A 15,380-nucleotide genomic window follows, 5' to 3' on the forward strand; every position below is an offset into this window, starting at 1 on the left:
GGTATTGCTAAAAAATACAACAAAAAATATCTTTTAACGTTAATCAGAATCTTCAATAGTTGGCTTTGCAAAACGTCTGTAACAGCTATTGCAAATGATATTGCTGTGCTCAAGGCATAACTACTTTAGACAACACTTGCAAAAATATTTTGATAAGCCACTCACTTTGGATGCATAGCACCTAACACACCTTTTTCTGCTTGCCCAGGGAGCCTTATCTGTGCTGTCATTAGCATTTCCTTCACTTTGTGTTTGAAATTGATAAAGTTTCAGGTGTAAAGGCTTGTGCACACCTACAGAGATTTCTGAACACCTTTTTATTTGTTCTGACACTAACTGCATGACATTTCTAATACATATTCTGCACCTTATTTTCACATTGATGTTCAGCATAGAATAGTCTGAACATTTATTCCTGCAATATTCCAAATTGTGTAGAACATAACCATAGACCATCTTTTGGTGTTCCTGGCCACATTATATGCACCTATCATTTGGTCCCCAGTGTCAACTACCATCTTCAGTTGGTTGTAATATTCTATTATATCAGGCTTTTGTGAATCTAAATTTATGGCAGCATTGAAACGCATACTCGAAACTAAAATTGCGTTTCCCCTTTTTGGGTATATGAGATACAAATGTGCAATCTGTACTAAAAGCAAATAAGTTGGATTTTTCAGGCCTGTTTTTGAAGACACAAATTCAGGAGGTAGTTGGGGTTTATTCTCATGAACAGTACCAACACACGAAAGTCACTTCTGTTTCAAGTCACAGATAAGGTTTGTATCAGTGAACCAGGTATCCGCTGTAGTGTTACATCCTGAGGAGTAAATGGGTTCTTCAAGTCCCTTGATTATGTCTGCTGGTTTATTACTAATCAAGTAAGGACCTCTGGCCTGCTTACTGACATGTATTTCAAGATTTCCTGTGTAAAATACCTTTGAATCAACCATAGTAAAATATTTATACCATATTTATTGGGCTTGGATGGAATATATTGTCTAAATCCGCAAACCCTCTAAATCCAGGTAGCATTCCTTCTGTTGTTACATTCTGTCCCAGAGATAAATAATTTACCATTCTTTACAAATGCTGAGGAAACGTCTCTCACAGCTGCTAATTTGTCCATTTCCAGGAGTTCTAAGCAGGTAAGTTTGTCATCAAACTTGATACAATTGTGAATAAATATAGCCCTGGCTGGCATGGCTCAGTGGATTAAGCACTGACCTGCAAACCATAAACTTATGGGTTCGATTCCCAGTCAGGGCACATGCTTGGGTTGCAGGTCAGGTCAGGTCTCCAGTAAGGGACGTGCAAGAGGCAACTACAATTATGAATAAATATAAATCTCTGTAAAGATATCATAAGTCTAAAAAGTTCAATCCCACTACCATCTGTAGCCCATAAATCCTGTAAATTTAGCCAATTGCTGCTATATATAAACCAGCTAGATATGGGCCTAAAAATGCTTTCAATTCGATTTTGTCTATTTATTTAGCGTCTCTTTCTCATGAAAATCAGCTCAAGATAGAATCAATATATTTATTTCTAAGATTAAATATAGATCTAACTAAGAGTAGATCTAAAATATCAATTGTGATAAAGCAGTTCCAAGTTTCAAGTGCTGTCTTAGCATTTTTTGCATTTGGCCAAACTAATGGAAGTTGACACAAAATAGTCTGTGACTATTTTCTAATTTGTCTTCTTACTGGATTTTCCCTTCACTTTGAACCTTTTTCCTTTCCCCCCCAAAAATACTCTTCATTAATGTCCAATCAATCTTTATTTTTTACACTAAAAATATCTTGCTCAGTATCCAAATCTTCTGAACAAATTTCCACATACACTTCATCTTCTAAATCACTTTCACTTTAACATTCAACTTTTACCATTCTCATCAGACTCAAGTAGCATTTGCTGAAGTTCTTAAACATCTCTTGGATTATTGAGTCAATATATTTTTCCAGCCATTTCCAACAGTAAATTTAAAAAAAGAAACAAAACACTCCTTTGAAGCTTATTAAAAAACAAACACACCAACACTGACTTTGAAGTTTGTGGTATCTTTCAGATACAATTTACTATCAAATATCACATGCTTTTACAAAACATGTGTTGTAACCAAACTGATGGCTTAAATGTATGGCTTAACATTAGTCACGTACCAATGTGCAGCTAGTCATGACCTTGAACCTATGTACCTAATATATGTAATAATATTTAAGACAACAGTTTGTATCTCTTACATCAGCTGCATCCTTTGCAGGGTTAAAAACAGAATGCCATCATAATCACTGCAAGGAAAATGAAGCATTTAGGTATACACTTAAGAAAATATGAGGGGTGGAAATGGGAGGGAGAAGGGAGGGCTGGGTGAGTGGGCTGGGATGGAAGTAAAAGACAGAAAACTGTACTTGAACAACAATTAAAAAAACTTAAAAAAAGAAAACAAAATATGAAGCCCATGCCAAGACACCTTATAACTAAAATGGCAAAAGTTAAAGACAAAGAGTCTTAAAAGCAGCAAGAGACTTCTGGTCAAGATGGAGGTGTAGGTAGACACACTTTGTCCCCCTGTGCAACCACAAAAAGAATTACAACTAAATCTCAAATATTACCCAGAACTGTGAGAAAACTGAAGTGTATGGCAGTCTGACAACCAGGAATTTAAAGAAGCCATATCCAATCGGATGGGCAGGCGGAGTGAAGACACAGAGACAGAGCAGAGAGGCTAGTAGATGCAGTGCGGTGCGGACAGGTGGTGGTGAAATGGCCACAGGTGACTTCACATTCACATGTGGGAGACAAAAATTGGGAGGGACACCTTGTGAGTGATGGATCCCAGCCCCAGGACAGACCACACAGCCTAGGGTTCCAGCACCAGGAGATAAATCCCCATCATTTCTAGATGTGAAAACCAGTGAGGCTAGGGGTGGGGAAGAAACTGCTGGATTTTTAGGAAACTCCATTTAAAGGGCCCACACAGTCTTAAAATATATGTAAATCCACCCACCGTGGAATTCAACACCATGGCAACAGTTGGAAGGGCACCAGTTGCATATGGGGAGTGGGTGAAGTGACTAGAAACAGGGTGAATGCCGGGCAAACCTCCAGAAGCCAGGCAGAGGCACAGTCTTCTTTCCAAGTCCTCTTCCCACACAGAGCCCCAAAGTGGTAAAGCGGGTTGCCCCACCCTGGTGAATACCTAAGACTCAACCCCACCCAATTTATAGATACCTTTTTTATAATAGGCTGTGCTACTAAGATGGGGACTCAAAGCAGCTTTGCCTAATACATGGAGACAAACACAGGGAGGCTATGAAATTGAGAAGGCAAGGAAATGTGGCCCAAATGAAAGAGCAGAACAAGATCCTGGAAAAATAACTATTAGAATGGAGATAGCCAACCTATCAGATGCAGAATTCAAAACACTGGTGATCAGGATGCTCAAAGAATTCATTGAGTACAGCAACAACATAAAGGAAGAAATGAAGGCTACACGAAGTGAAATTAAGAAAAATCTACAGGGAACAAATGGTGAAGGGAAAGAAGCTGGGATTCAGATCAATGACTTGGAACATGAGGAAGTAATAAACATTCAACCAGAACAGAAAGAAGGAACAAGAATTCAAGAAAACAAGGATGGTGTAAGAAGACTCTGGGATATCTATACATGCCAACATCTGAGTTATAGGGATGCCAGAGGGAGAAGAGCAAGAACAAAAAATTAAAAACTTATTTGAAAAGATAATGAGGGAAGGCTTCCCTAGTTTTGCAAAGGAAGTGGACATGCAGGTCCAGGAAGCACAGAGACTCCCAAAAAAGTTGGACCCAAGAAGGACCACACCAAGACACATCATGGTTAAAATGACAAGGGTTAAAGGTAAGGAGAGAATCTTGGGAGCAGAAAGAGAAAAGCAGAGAGTTGCCTACAGAGGAGTACCCAGAGGACTGTTGGCTGTTTTCTTGGGAGAAATACTGCAGGCAGAAAGGAACTGGCAAGAAGTATTTAGGGTGATGAAAGGCAGAGATCTATAGCCTAGATTGCTCTATCCAGCAAAGCTATCATTTGGAGTGGAGGGACAGACGGAGTGCTTCCTAGACAGGGTAAAGCTGAAGGAGTTCATCATCACCAAGCCATTGTTACATGGGATGTTGAAGGGACTTATTTATGAAAAAAAGAAAGATCAAAACTATGAACATTAAAAAGGCAAAAAATTCACAACTATCAACAACTGAATCTAAAAAACCCCAAAACCAAACTAGGCAAACAACCAGAACAGGAACAGAGTCATAAGTATGAAATCGTTTGGTGGGTTATCAGCTGGGAAGGGGAATTCGGGAAAAGGTGCAGGGATTAAAAAGTGTAATTGGTCCTGGTTGTTGTGGCTCAGTGGACTGAGCATGGGCCTGTGAAGCAAAGGGTCACTGGTTTGACTCACATTCGGGGCACATGTCTGGGTTGCAGGCCAGGTCCCCAGTAGGGGACACATGAGAGGCAACCACACATTGATGTTTCTCTCCTACTCTTTCTCCTTCCCTTCCCCTCTCTCTAAAAAAATAAATAAATAAAATATTTGAAAAAAAAAGTGTAATTGTTAGGTACAGATAAACAAGGGGATGTTAAAAATGGTATAGGAAACGAAGAAGCCAAATGGCTTATTGGCATGACCCATGGACATAAACTGAGGGGTGTGCTGCTGGAGGGAAAGGCGTACCAGGTGGAGGGGTGCAAAGGGAGAGAAACTGGAACAACTGTAATAACATAATCAAGGAAATAAACTTTAAAAAAAGCAGTAAGAGAAAGATGGTTAGTTACCTATAAGGGAGCTCCCATAAGACTACCAGCTGATTTCTTAACAGAAACATTTCAGGACAGAAGAGACTGGCATGCAATATTCAAAGTGAAAAGCAAGGACCTACAACTAAGACTACTTCACCCAACAAGGCTATCATTTAAAATTGAAGGGCACATAAAGAGCTTCCCAGACAAGATAAAATCTAAAGAAGTTTGTTATCACCAAACCAGTATGGCAAGAAATGTTAAAGGAAGAAGACAAAGAAGAAGGAAGGAAGAAAAAAAAGAAGGGGAAGGAAAAGAAGATGAAAGAGGAAAACACTTGAAAGAATAAAATGGCAATAAATATATCTCTCTCAATAATCACTTTAAATGTAAATGCCTAGATGCTCCAATCAAAAGACATAGGGTAGCTGAATGGATAAGAAAATAAGACCCATATATACGCTGGCTACAAAAGACCCAACTCAGAAAATATAGACAGACTAAAAGCAAAGGGGTGGAGAAAGATATATCATGCAAACAGAAAGGAAAGAAAAAGCTAGGGTAGCAATACTTATATCTGACAAAACAAACTTTAAAACAAAGGAGACAAAGAAGGACACCTCATAATGATAAAGGGAGCAATCCAACAAGAGGATATAACACTTACAAACATCTATGCACAAACCACAGGAGCACCTATATATGTAAAACAAATACTGATGGATGTAAAGGGAAAGGCTGACAGGAACACAGTCATAGTAGAGGATTTTTAACATCCATCAACAGATAGAAAATTTTCCAGACAGAAAATCAACAGCAGCCTTAAAATGACACACAGATTTAATTGATATCTTTGGAGCATTTAATTGATATCTTTGGAGATTTCATTGATATCTTTGGAGCATTTCATCCCAAAGAAGCAGAATACACATACTTTTCAAGTGCTCAAAGGATGCATTCTAAAATAGAGTGCATTAGGACACAAAAACAAGTGAATAAATTTATGAAGATTGAAATCATATCAAACATCTTTGCTGACCATTATGGTATAAAACTAGAAATCAATTGCAAACAAAAATGAAAAACACACAAAAACTTGAGAGCTAAATAACATGTTACTAAACAATGAATGGGTTAACAGATCAAGGAAGAAACCAAAAGATACTTTGAAACAAATAAAAATGACAACACAACAACCCCAAAATCTATGGGACACAACAAAAGAAGTCCTTAGAGGAAAATTCATAGCATTACAGGCCTAATTCAAGAAACAAGAAAAATCTCAAATAAACAATCTAACTTTACAACTAAAGGAACTAGAAAGAGAACAAAGCCCAGAGTCAGTAGAAGAAACAAAATAATAAAGATCACAGAAGAAATAAACAAAGTATAAAAAAATAGTACAAAAAATCAATGAAATCAAGAGCTGGTTCTCTGAAAGATAAACAAGATGGACAAACCTTTAACCAGAATCATCACGAATAAAAACAGAACCCAAATAAATAACATCAGAAATGAAAGAGGAAGAGTAACAACTGATATCACAGAACTACAAAGGACTTTAAGAAAATACTGGGAATAACTATATGTTAACAAATAGAACAATCTGGACGAAGTAGATTAAATTCCTAGAAACATACAATCTTCCAAAACTGAATCAGGAAGAAAAATCAGAGTATTTGAATAAATTACAACTCGTGAAACTGAAGCAATAATCAAAAATGCCAATGAACAAAAGTCCTGGACCGGATGTCCTCACACGTGAATTTTACTAAACATTCAAAGAGGAACCAACACCTCTCCTTCTTAAACTATTCCAGAAAATTCAAGAGGAGGAAAGACTTCCAAACTCATTTTATGAGGCCATCATCATTATTCCAATTCCAAAACCAAAGACACTACAAAGAACATTACAGGCTGATATCCCTGATGAACATAGATACTAAAATTCTCAAAAAAATTAGCAAATTGGATCCAGCAATGCATTAAAAAAATCATACGTCATGATCAAGTGGTACAGGATTTATCCTTGGGATGCAAGGTTTGTACAATCTCCTCAAATTAATAAGTGTAATACACCACATAAACAAAATGAAGGATAAAAACCACATGCTCATATTGACAGGTACAAAGAAAGCATTTTAAAAATCCAGCACCCATTTATGATAAAAACTCTCAGCAAAGTGGAAACAAAGAGAACATACTTAACCACAATCAAGGATATATATGACAAACCCACAGCCAACGTCATACTCAAAGGGCAAAAGATGGATGTCCACTTTCACCTCTCTTATTCAACATAGTACTGGAAGTCCTAGCCACAGCAATCAGACAAAAAGAGAAGAAATAAAAGGTATCCAAATTAAAATGGAAGAAGTAAAATTGTCACTATTTGCAGATGACATGATATTGTACTAGAAAACCCTAAATAATCCACCAAGTAACTACTAGAACTGATAAATGAAATCAGTTAAGTAGCAGATACAAAATAAACATCCAGAAATCAGTTGCATCTTTTTACACCAATAATAAACTATCATATCGTGAGACTAAGAAAACAATCCTATTTGTAATTACATCCAAAAAATACCTAAGAATAAATATAACAAAAGAGGTAAAAGATGTGTATCTGGAAGACTGTAAGACACTGAAGAAACTGAGGAAGATACAAATAAGTGGCGGCATATACTGTGTTCATGAATAGGAAGGATTAACATCATTAAAATGTCCATACTACCCAAATCAATCTATAGATTCAATGCAATCCCCACCAAGATACCAATGGTGTATTTCATAAAACTAAAACTAATAGTAAAAAAATTTATATGGAACCACAAAAGACCCTGATAGGCACAACAATCTTGAGAAAGAAGAACAAAGTTGAAGGAATCACTCTTCCTAATATGAGACTATACTGCAAAACCATAGAAATAAAAACAGCATAGCACTGGCATAAAAACAGACATAGAGATCAATGGCACAGAACAGAGATCCCCAAAATAAAATCATGCCTTTATGGTTAGTTAACATTTGACAAAGGAGGCAAAAACACCTAATGGGGTAAAGGTAGTCTCTTCAATAAGTGGTATTGGGGAAATTGGACAGCTTTGTGCAAAAAATAAAATTAGACCCCCCCCATTACACCATACACAAGTATAATTTCAAAATGGATTAAAGACCTAAATGCTAGGTTCTAAACCATAAAAATAGTAGAAAACACAGATATTAAAATCTAGACATTTCTCATAGCAGTATTTTTTTCTGACATATCGCCTCAAGCAAGGGACAGAAAAGAAAAAAATAAATGGGACTATATCAAACTAAAAAGGTTTTGCATAGCAAAGGAAACCATCAACAAAATGAGAAGACAAGTCTCTAAATAGGAGAACATATGTGCCAATGATACATCTGATAGTGGGTTAATATTCAAAATTATAAACAACTTATAAAACTCAACACCCCAAACCCCAAATAATCCAATTAAAATATGGGCAAGCCCTAGCTGGGTGGCTCAGTTGGTTGGAGCATGATGCTGTACACCAAAAGGTGTGGGTTCAATCCCTAGTCAGGGCACATACCTAGGCTGTTGGTTGGATCACCAGTAGGAGTACATATGGGAGGAAACTGATGTTTCTCTCTCTCTCAAATTACTAAACATATTCTTGAGTGAGGATTAAAAAAATTTTTTTAATGGGCAAAGAACCTGAATAGACACTTTTCCAAAGAGGACATATGCACGGCCAATAGACATATGAAAAGATGCGTGATGGCACTAATCAGAGAAATGCAAATTAAAACCACAATGAGAAATCACCTGATAGCTGACAGAATGGCTATCATCAATAAATCAACAAACAACACGTGCTGGCAAGGATGTGGAAAAAAGGGAACCCTTGTGCACTTTTGGTAGGGAAGCAGATGGGTGCAGCATTGTGGGAAGCAATATGCAGTGACCTCAAAAAATTAAAACTCTAACTGCCTTATAACCCAGCAATCCCACTTCTGGGAATATAGCCAAAGAAACCTGATTCAAAAGAATGCATGCACTCCTATGTTCATTGCAGCATTACTTACAATAGCCAAGATTTGTAAGCAGCCCAAGTGTCCATCACTAGATGAGTGGATAAAAAGAAGCTATGGTACATTTACACAATGGAATACTACTGGGATGTAAAAAAAAAAAAAGAAAGAAAATTTTACCCTTTGCAATAGCATGGATGGATTTAGCGTTATACTAAGTGAAATAAGCTAGTCAGAGAAAGACAAGTACCATATGATTTCACAGGTGTGGATTCTAATGATTAAACTGAACTAACAAGCAAAGTAGAGACACACTCATAGATAGGGAACAGACTGACAGCTGTCAGTGCGGGGGTAGCATTGGGGGCTTTGTGGAAAAGGCAAAGGGATTAAGGGAAAAAAAGACTCATAGACAAAGACAATAGCACGGTGATTACCAGAGAGAAAGGGGGGGTGGAGGAGGTAGAAGAGAGTAAACGGGGGATAAATGGTGATGAAATGAGATGACTTTGGGGGTGAACACAGAATACAATATACAGATGTTATATTCTAGAATTGTACACCTGAAACCCATATCATTTTATGAACCAATAAAATTCAGTTAAAAAGACAACATGTACAGGATCTGCATGCTAAGTTACAGAATGCTGATAAAATAAATGGAGACAAAGCATGTTCAAAGATTTGAAGACTTGCCAATTCTCTCCAACTTAATCTCTAGATTTAATGTAATTCTTATCAAAATCTCAGCAAGGTATTTTGTAGACAAAGATAAACTTATTCTAAAGTTTATATGAAAAGGCTAGCTAAAACAATCTCAACAAAGAGGAAAAAAGTGAGAGAAATCACTCCACCCAATTTTAACACACACTACCGAGCTTTACTACAACCAGGGCAGTGTGGCGCTGGTAGGGGACAGACACAGAGATCGATGGAGCAGAACAGAACCAAGAAATATACCATAACACAAAGTGATTTAGCACGTAGAAAAGCTTTTACGAATTGAGATTAAGGTCAAAAATAAAAACAGGAAAAAGATGTGAACAGCAAACTCATGTAAGAAAAAAATGGCTAACAGATTTATGATAAGATACTCAAATTCACCCATAGTAAGAACATAAAAATGAAAAACAAGACACAATTTGATACCCATCAGACTGGCTTATGTTTGAAGTCTGATAACACCCTCAAATGGTAGTGCCGGTGGGTAGAACAGGACTCTCATGCACTGCTAAGAGATACCTGACAATCTCTAGTAATGTCAAAGATGTGTGTGACCCTTAGACTCAGCCGTTCGACTTCTAAGTAGTTAATGCTAGGGCAGTTCTCAAAATGTGGTCTGTGGGTACCTGAGACCCTCGGGGCCCGTGAGGTGGAAACCATTCCCCTAAGATCACCAGGAAGCTACCTGCCCTGCTCACTATGTGGACGTCTGCACTGGGAGTGCAGGAGCTACGGTGGGTTCAACTGCCGGTGCCTTGGCACCAAGCTAGGCAGTGGCACCTCACTGCGCCAGGAGGCACTTTACTCACTGTCACCACACCCTCGTGGTTAAAAACAGGTTTCACATGTGTCCTTGACTAAGAATCAATTTTATTAACTCTTGACCCTTAACTCATCTTTTTGATCCTCTGTGGGAAGCGTTCTGCTGCAGACTGAAACACAAATTCTGTCTGAGGAAGTCCTCAGGCGGCTGGGTGAGCTGAACCAGCCACTGTTCCCTGCGACACCACTTCGCTGTGGGACTGGCACACTGGTCACTCAGATGTGGCTGTCTGGCACATCCTGAAAGTCAATGATGCAAGTCTTGCACTTCAGAGGAAGGACTGGCAGGATTTGTTGCCAATAACATCTGAGTCGGCAGGTGCAAGTTAAAGTTTGGAAAAACCAATGCCCTCCACCAGGAGACAGATTTTGTGTTTTCTGATGACGACAATGGTGGTAATATCAATGAATGTGATTTTTCTTTATTACCTAGTGAAATGTCAGTATTTGGAGACCTATGTAACTCAGTGAACCAATATTTTCTAAGTGATTGATAAATGATGTTCCAAATTCACTCGTAAAAGAGTCATTCAAAAAACAAGATAGGCCTGTGGATTTTAATCTAACAGAGTATGAAAATTCATTAATATGATTTCAGATACCTACAACTATCTGAAGAGGCTATTAAAATACTCATTTCTTTTCCATACTCCAATACTCTGTGTGAAGGATTTTTTTCATATACTTCAACCAAAACAATATATCACAATAGACTGAATGCAGAAGATGTGAGAACCTAGTTGTCTTCTATTAAGTTGGACAATTAAGAGATCTGCAAAAAGGTAAAACAATACCATTCTTTTAACTAATTTTGTTACTTTAGAAAATACTTATTTTTCATATAACATATGTCATTTAGATAAAATGTAATGGGCTTATTGTTCTTATACGGTTATTAAATAATATATATTTTCCAATTATTCTTTTTTAAACTGAGCTATAATTGACACATAACATTACATTAGTTTCATGTGAACAAAATAATTTGGAATTATGTATATACTGTGAAATGATCACCACAGTAAGTCTATTTAACATGCATCACCTCACAGAGTTACGAGTGTTTTTTCTTGTGATAAGAACTTTTAAGGTCCACTTTCTCAGCAAATTTCAAATGTATGACACAGTATTGTTAACTAAAGTCACCACACTGTACATCACATCCCCATGACTCCCTTATTTGATAACTGAGAGTTTATACCTTTGACCACCTTCACACAGATCACCCTAGTCACCCCCCACTTCTCATCTCCAGCAACCGCCAATCTATTTTCTGTAGCTATGAGGCTGTTTTTAAAGATTCCCCATAAGTGAGATCATATGGTAGTGGCTTTGTCTAACTTACAAAATAATATTTTAAAATTTCTGTTTTAAGTTTGAATACAGTAAACATATGTAGGTATAATCCACAAAAATGCAAAGTTCTTTGGGGTCCTCAATAATTCCTAAAAGGGTGAAGGAGTCCTGAGATCAAAAACTTTGGGAACTGTTACTCTGGAGAAACTTACACAAGTGCATACCGATTTGTACACAAAGATATCTGCTCCAGCACTGTTTCAGAAACCGAAGTTTGGAAACAAAGACTGCTCAAATGCTTTTCAGAAATGCTGTCCGAATTCACGCTGTCTGCTCCCACCATTACCGCCCCCTTCGGCCACCACGTTGCATCCAGACCCTGCCTGACGACGCTGAAAACACACCTGCAGCTCAGTCCTCACAGCTGCGGAGCGAATGGGCAGTTCTCTGCAGCAGCGTCTACCTGACCGCCTCGCTCCTTTCCCCCCTCCAGGTACTTACCAGTCTAAATCCCAACTTCTCGACCCAACCCAACTTCAACTGAAAGAGCTTCTAAGTGAAACATCATTTGTAAAAATTCTAAGCTTTTTTAAAAAATGGTTTAAAATCACTATGTTAAACTCATCTAACCAACAATCGGGAATGGTAAACTGTTACTTTTCCTTCCTTCCTCTAAACAGGGTTAAGTAGTTGAGTCTCAGACAAAGGCAGTTCAGTTCCAGTTTTGCAAAACCAAAGGAATATTAAACTTCAGCATGTATCTACCTTAATGGAGATCATCTAGATTGGATATTTTCAAAACTGAGAAAAGCAATTAATCACAGAGGTAGCAACAGAAAAGTATCATGATTTCCCATTCACAAGTAGTAAATGTAAGCTTTTACCCAGGAATGGAAATTGTAAGAAGAAAACTTGGTTCTAGAAGGGTGAGCAGAAATCTAGTGGACAAGCCGTAATTCGTGGAGGAAGAGAAAAGAGATGGCACTCTATGATCTTTCTGAAAAGAGACTCAATGGCACAGTCTTTTCACATTTCTCTGCACTATCATATCACCTTATCTTTACCTCCACTACGAATGTGTCAATAATGTGCTCCTTGGGGAGGAACCAGTGGGCTACTTCTTCTTCATTCATCACTGGAGCAAGATGAAACCGTTTCAGGTAACTGTTGGTTAATTCTCGAACTGCTTTGACGTCTCTTGGTTCCATTGGTCTTAAGCCCGAAGTCTTTGTCACCTTGTCAGAATGAAAACAAAACAAACTGGAAGTTTAAATACGGAGGAGTAAAACGTACTTTGCACTAAAGTGTGGTCTGCAGACCTGGCCAGTCTGCTTGTTAGAACTGCAGACTGTGGGATCTGTCCCAGATTTACCAAGTCAGAATCTGCTGTTTGGCAAGATTCCCTGGTGACTCGTATACGCATCGAAGTTTGAGAAGCACTGAGTTAGAATATATGCTAGACAATGTGTTGTGTCTTATCTTTGTGTGCCAGGTCTTTGGTGAATATTGCCCATGACTCAGACAAAATCGCACATTAGTGTGCGATCTGTACACTAATGGCAAGAATTCTGACAGCCTAGATGACAGGGCAGAGCAATCTTAGCACGTGTTCTGGGCACTGTGCTTTAAAACTGCCTTGTCTGGAATTCTGAAAACACAATGGGAAAAGTCCACACATTGATTTCAATGGTCCGTGAAAAGGATATAGCTATTTGTTCTCATAAGCAACAAAAGTGAAATCCTATTGATCAGAATGGGAAGGCAAGCATTTAAATAGCCAAGATTTTTCTAAAGGCAAGTGGCTGGCTCCCAAGAACTGGCCCTGGCCTCTCACGCCATCTTGTAAATAAAGGTGATCAGAATAGGTATCTGAGTTCTTTCTTCCAAAGCATCACAAATTTTTCATTAAGTCACAGGAATATAATAACCTAAAGGTTAGGACATTTGGGTTTGTCTAACTTCCTGTCCTGAAAACAGCTCCAGACACCACTTAGCTCTCTAGGAACTGCCTACACACCAGCACACAAGAAGTGAGAAAACCCACTCCATGTGCTTGTTTGTGCAAACAAAATACCAAAACCTTAGAAATGCAATTTCATTTTCCAGTTAATTTGATTTTTTTGAAGAAATATGGGATATATTTAAGTGGAAACTTGTATATAAACACTGCTATTCTACCTTTTCTGTCTTAATTATTTCTAAATATATTAAAGGCTGCCTCTGAAATTAGATCATTATGATATCTGCATACCCCAGACTAGTAGAAAATAGGTTTTCATCTTGTGTGCTGGCTCTGCTCGATGTTAGCAGTTGTGCTGAGGTTTCCAAGGTTCTGTGACAAAGAATGCTGACTGACTTATTGGCTGGTGAGGGGAAGGAGATGGGAAATACGTTCTTTGTGTCTACCCACCCAGCAGTTCTTAAGTATCTACTAAGCAAAACTCGGTTGTGACTTAAGCATTCTATAAAGACACAGTTACGCAGCTAAAATAGTTTCATGGGCTAAATTGAGAGAATCTAAGTTCTTAACATTTATAATAATAGAGAAATCACAGTTCTAGCTTTTGTGGATCTCAAAGCGAAAGGACAAGAAATCTCCAGGTCCTTGTTTCCATCCTAGGCTAACCCTTCAGGCAAGCAGGGCAATACCATCCTGAGTATGTATTGAATGAATGCCTGTGTTTTGTACCATAATCACTTATAAAGTGAGGTGAAGGCTACAGACATGGAAAAAAGTCACTGTCGGCTATGAAAAGATGATGCTTCTGTGGCCTGACATTTATATGCAAGCCAGGCGTGAAATTGCAATTTTGTTCTGTTTCCTCTGAGTCAGTTTTAGTATTGGTAGAATTTTTATACTGCATTTCATGGGAAGTGGGAACCTATGTGTTTCTAAATACTGTTAAATGTAATGAACATGAATTTCGAAATGCTACTCGGAAGACCAAAGCCATATATGTTGCATACTGGAATCATTAAAAAAGACTGTTTTTTTGCTATGAGGATGACCTTGATAAATTTTAAATAGCTTTTCTGAATATTAGATTTTTTCTTTTGTTACTGACTCTGTGACAATCAACAATATCAAGCTACTAGATTAATCAATGAAAGCAACAGGATACATAATGTGTTAACACAGAAAATTCAGAAATGAAGAAAAGTCCTGCCAACTTCCTTCTAAAGCAAAATATATATATTTTATATTTTATATTTTTGAAAGAAGAGAAGGGAAGGAGATAAAGGAGGAGAGAAACACTGATGTGAGGAACAATGATTGGTTTGCAGCTTCCTGACCGGGAACCGAACCCGCAACCCAGGCATGTGCTGCGACCTGGAACTGAACGGGCGAGCCCTTCTGCTCCCCTGCCTCGGTGTGTGGGACAATGCCCAACAAGCTGCGCTGCACCATCCAGGACTAAAGCAAAATATTCTTCTGCAGCGCAATTCCCATGAAGTCAACACTCAGACTACCCAGTCACTAAACCAATGTTCTGAAAGCACCTGTTCTCAAGCGCTCAAATACTAGGCTCTAAAAGATTATCGAGTACTTCCAGAGAGCTTTGCTAATGTGGTTATAGCCATCCACATTTGTCATGTTAGAAATTAGACATTTTAAAACAAAAGAACATATATATCTATATATATATTGTGCATATATATATATATACATACCTATATATAGATATATATGAACACAAATTTCAAACAGCCTGTGGGAAGACTTCATAGTACATTG

The 15,380-nt window shown here is 37.9% G+C and overlaps 1 protein-coding gene across 3 annotated transcripts in view; it reads right to left on the minus strand.

The window, feature by feature from the left end:
* The window catches only part of NMT2 (N-myristoyltransferase 2), a 73,049-nt gene that overhangs the window by 13,068 nt on the left and 44,601 nt on the right, over window positions 1-15,380 (minus strand). For all 3 annotated transcript variants that reach the window (XM_037060746.1, XM_037060745.1, XM_037060747.1), the window contains one exon: window positions 12,709-12,879. In XM_037060746.1, the coding sequence (XP_036916641.1) occupies window positions 12,709-12,879 (171 nt within the window). The remainder of the gene's footprint in view (window positions 1-12,708; window positions 12,880-15,380) is intronic.

This window comes from Sturnira hondurensis, unplaced genomic scaffold (genome assembly GCF_014824575.4).
Source record: "Sturnira hondurensis isolate 20B ecotype Veracruz unplaced genomic scaffold, ASM1482457v3 Scaffold0012488, whole genome shotgun sequence".
Taxonomy (NCBI): domain Eukaryota; kingdom Metazoa; phylum Chordata; class Mammalia; order Chiroptera; family Phyllostomidae; genus Sturnira; species Sturnira hondurensis.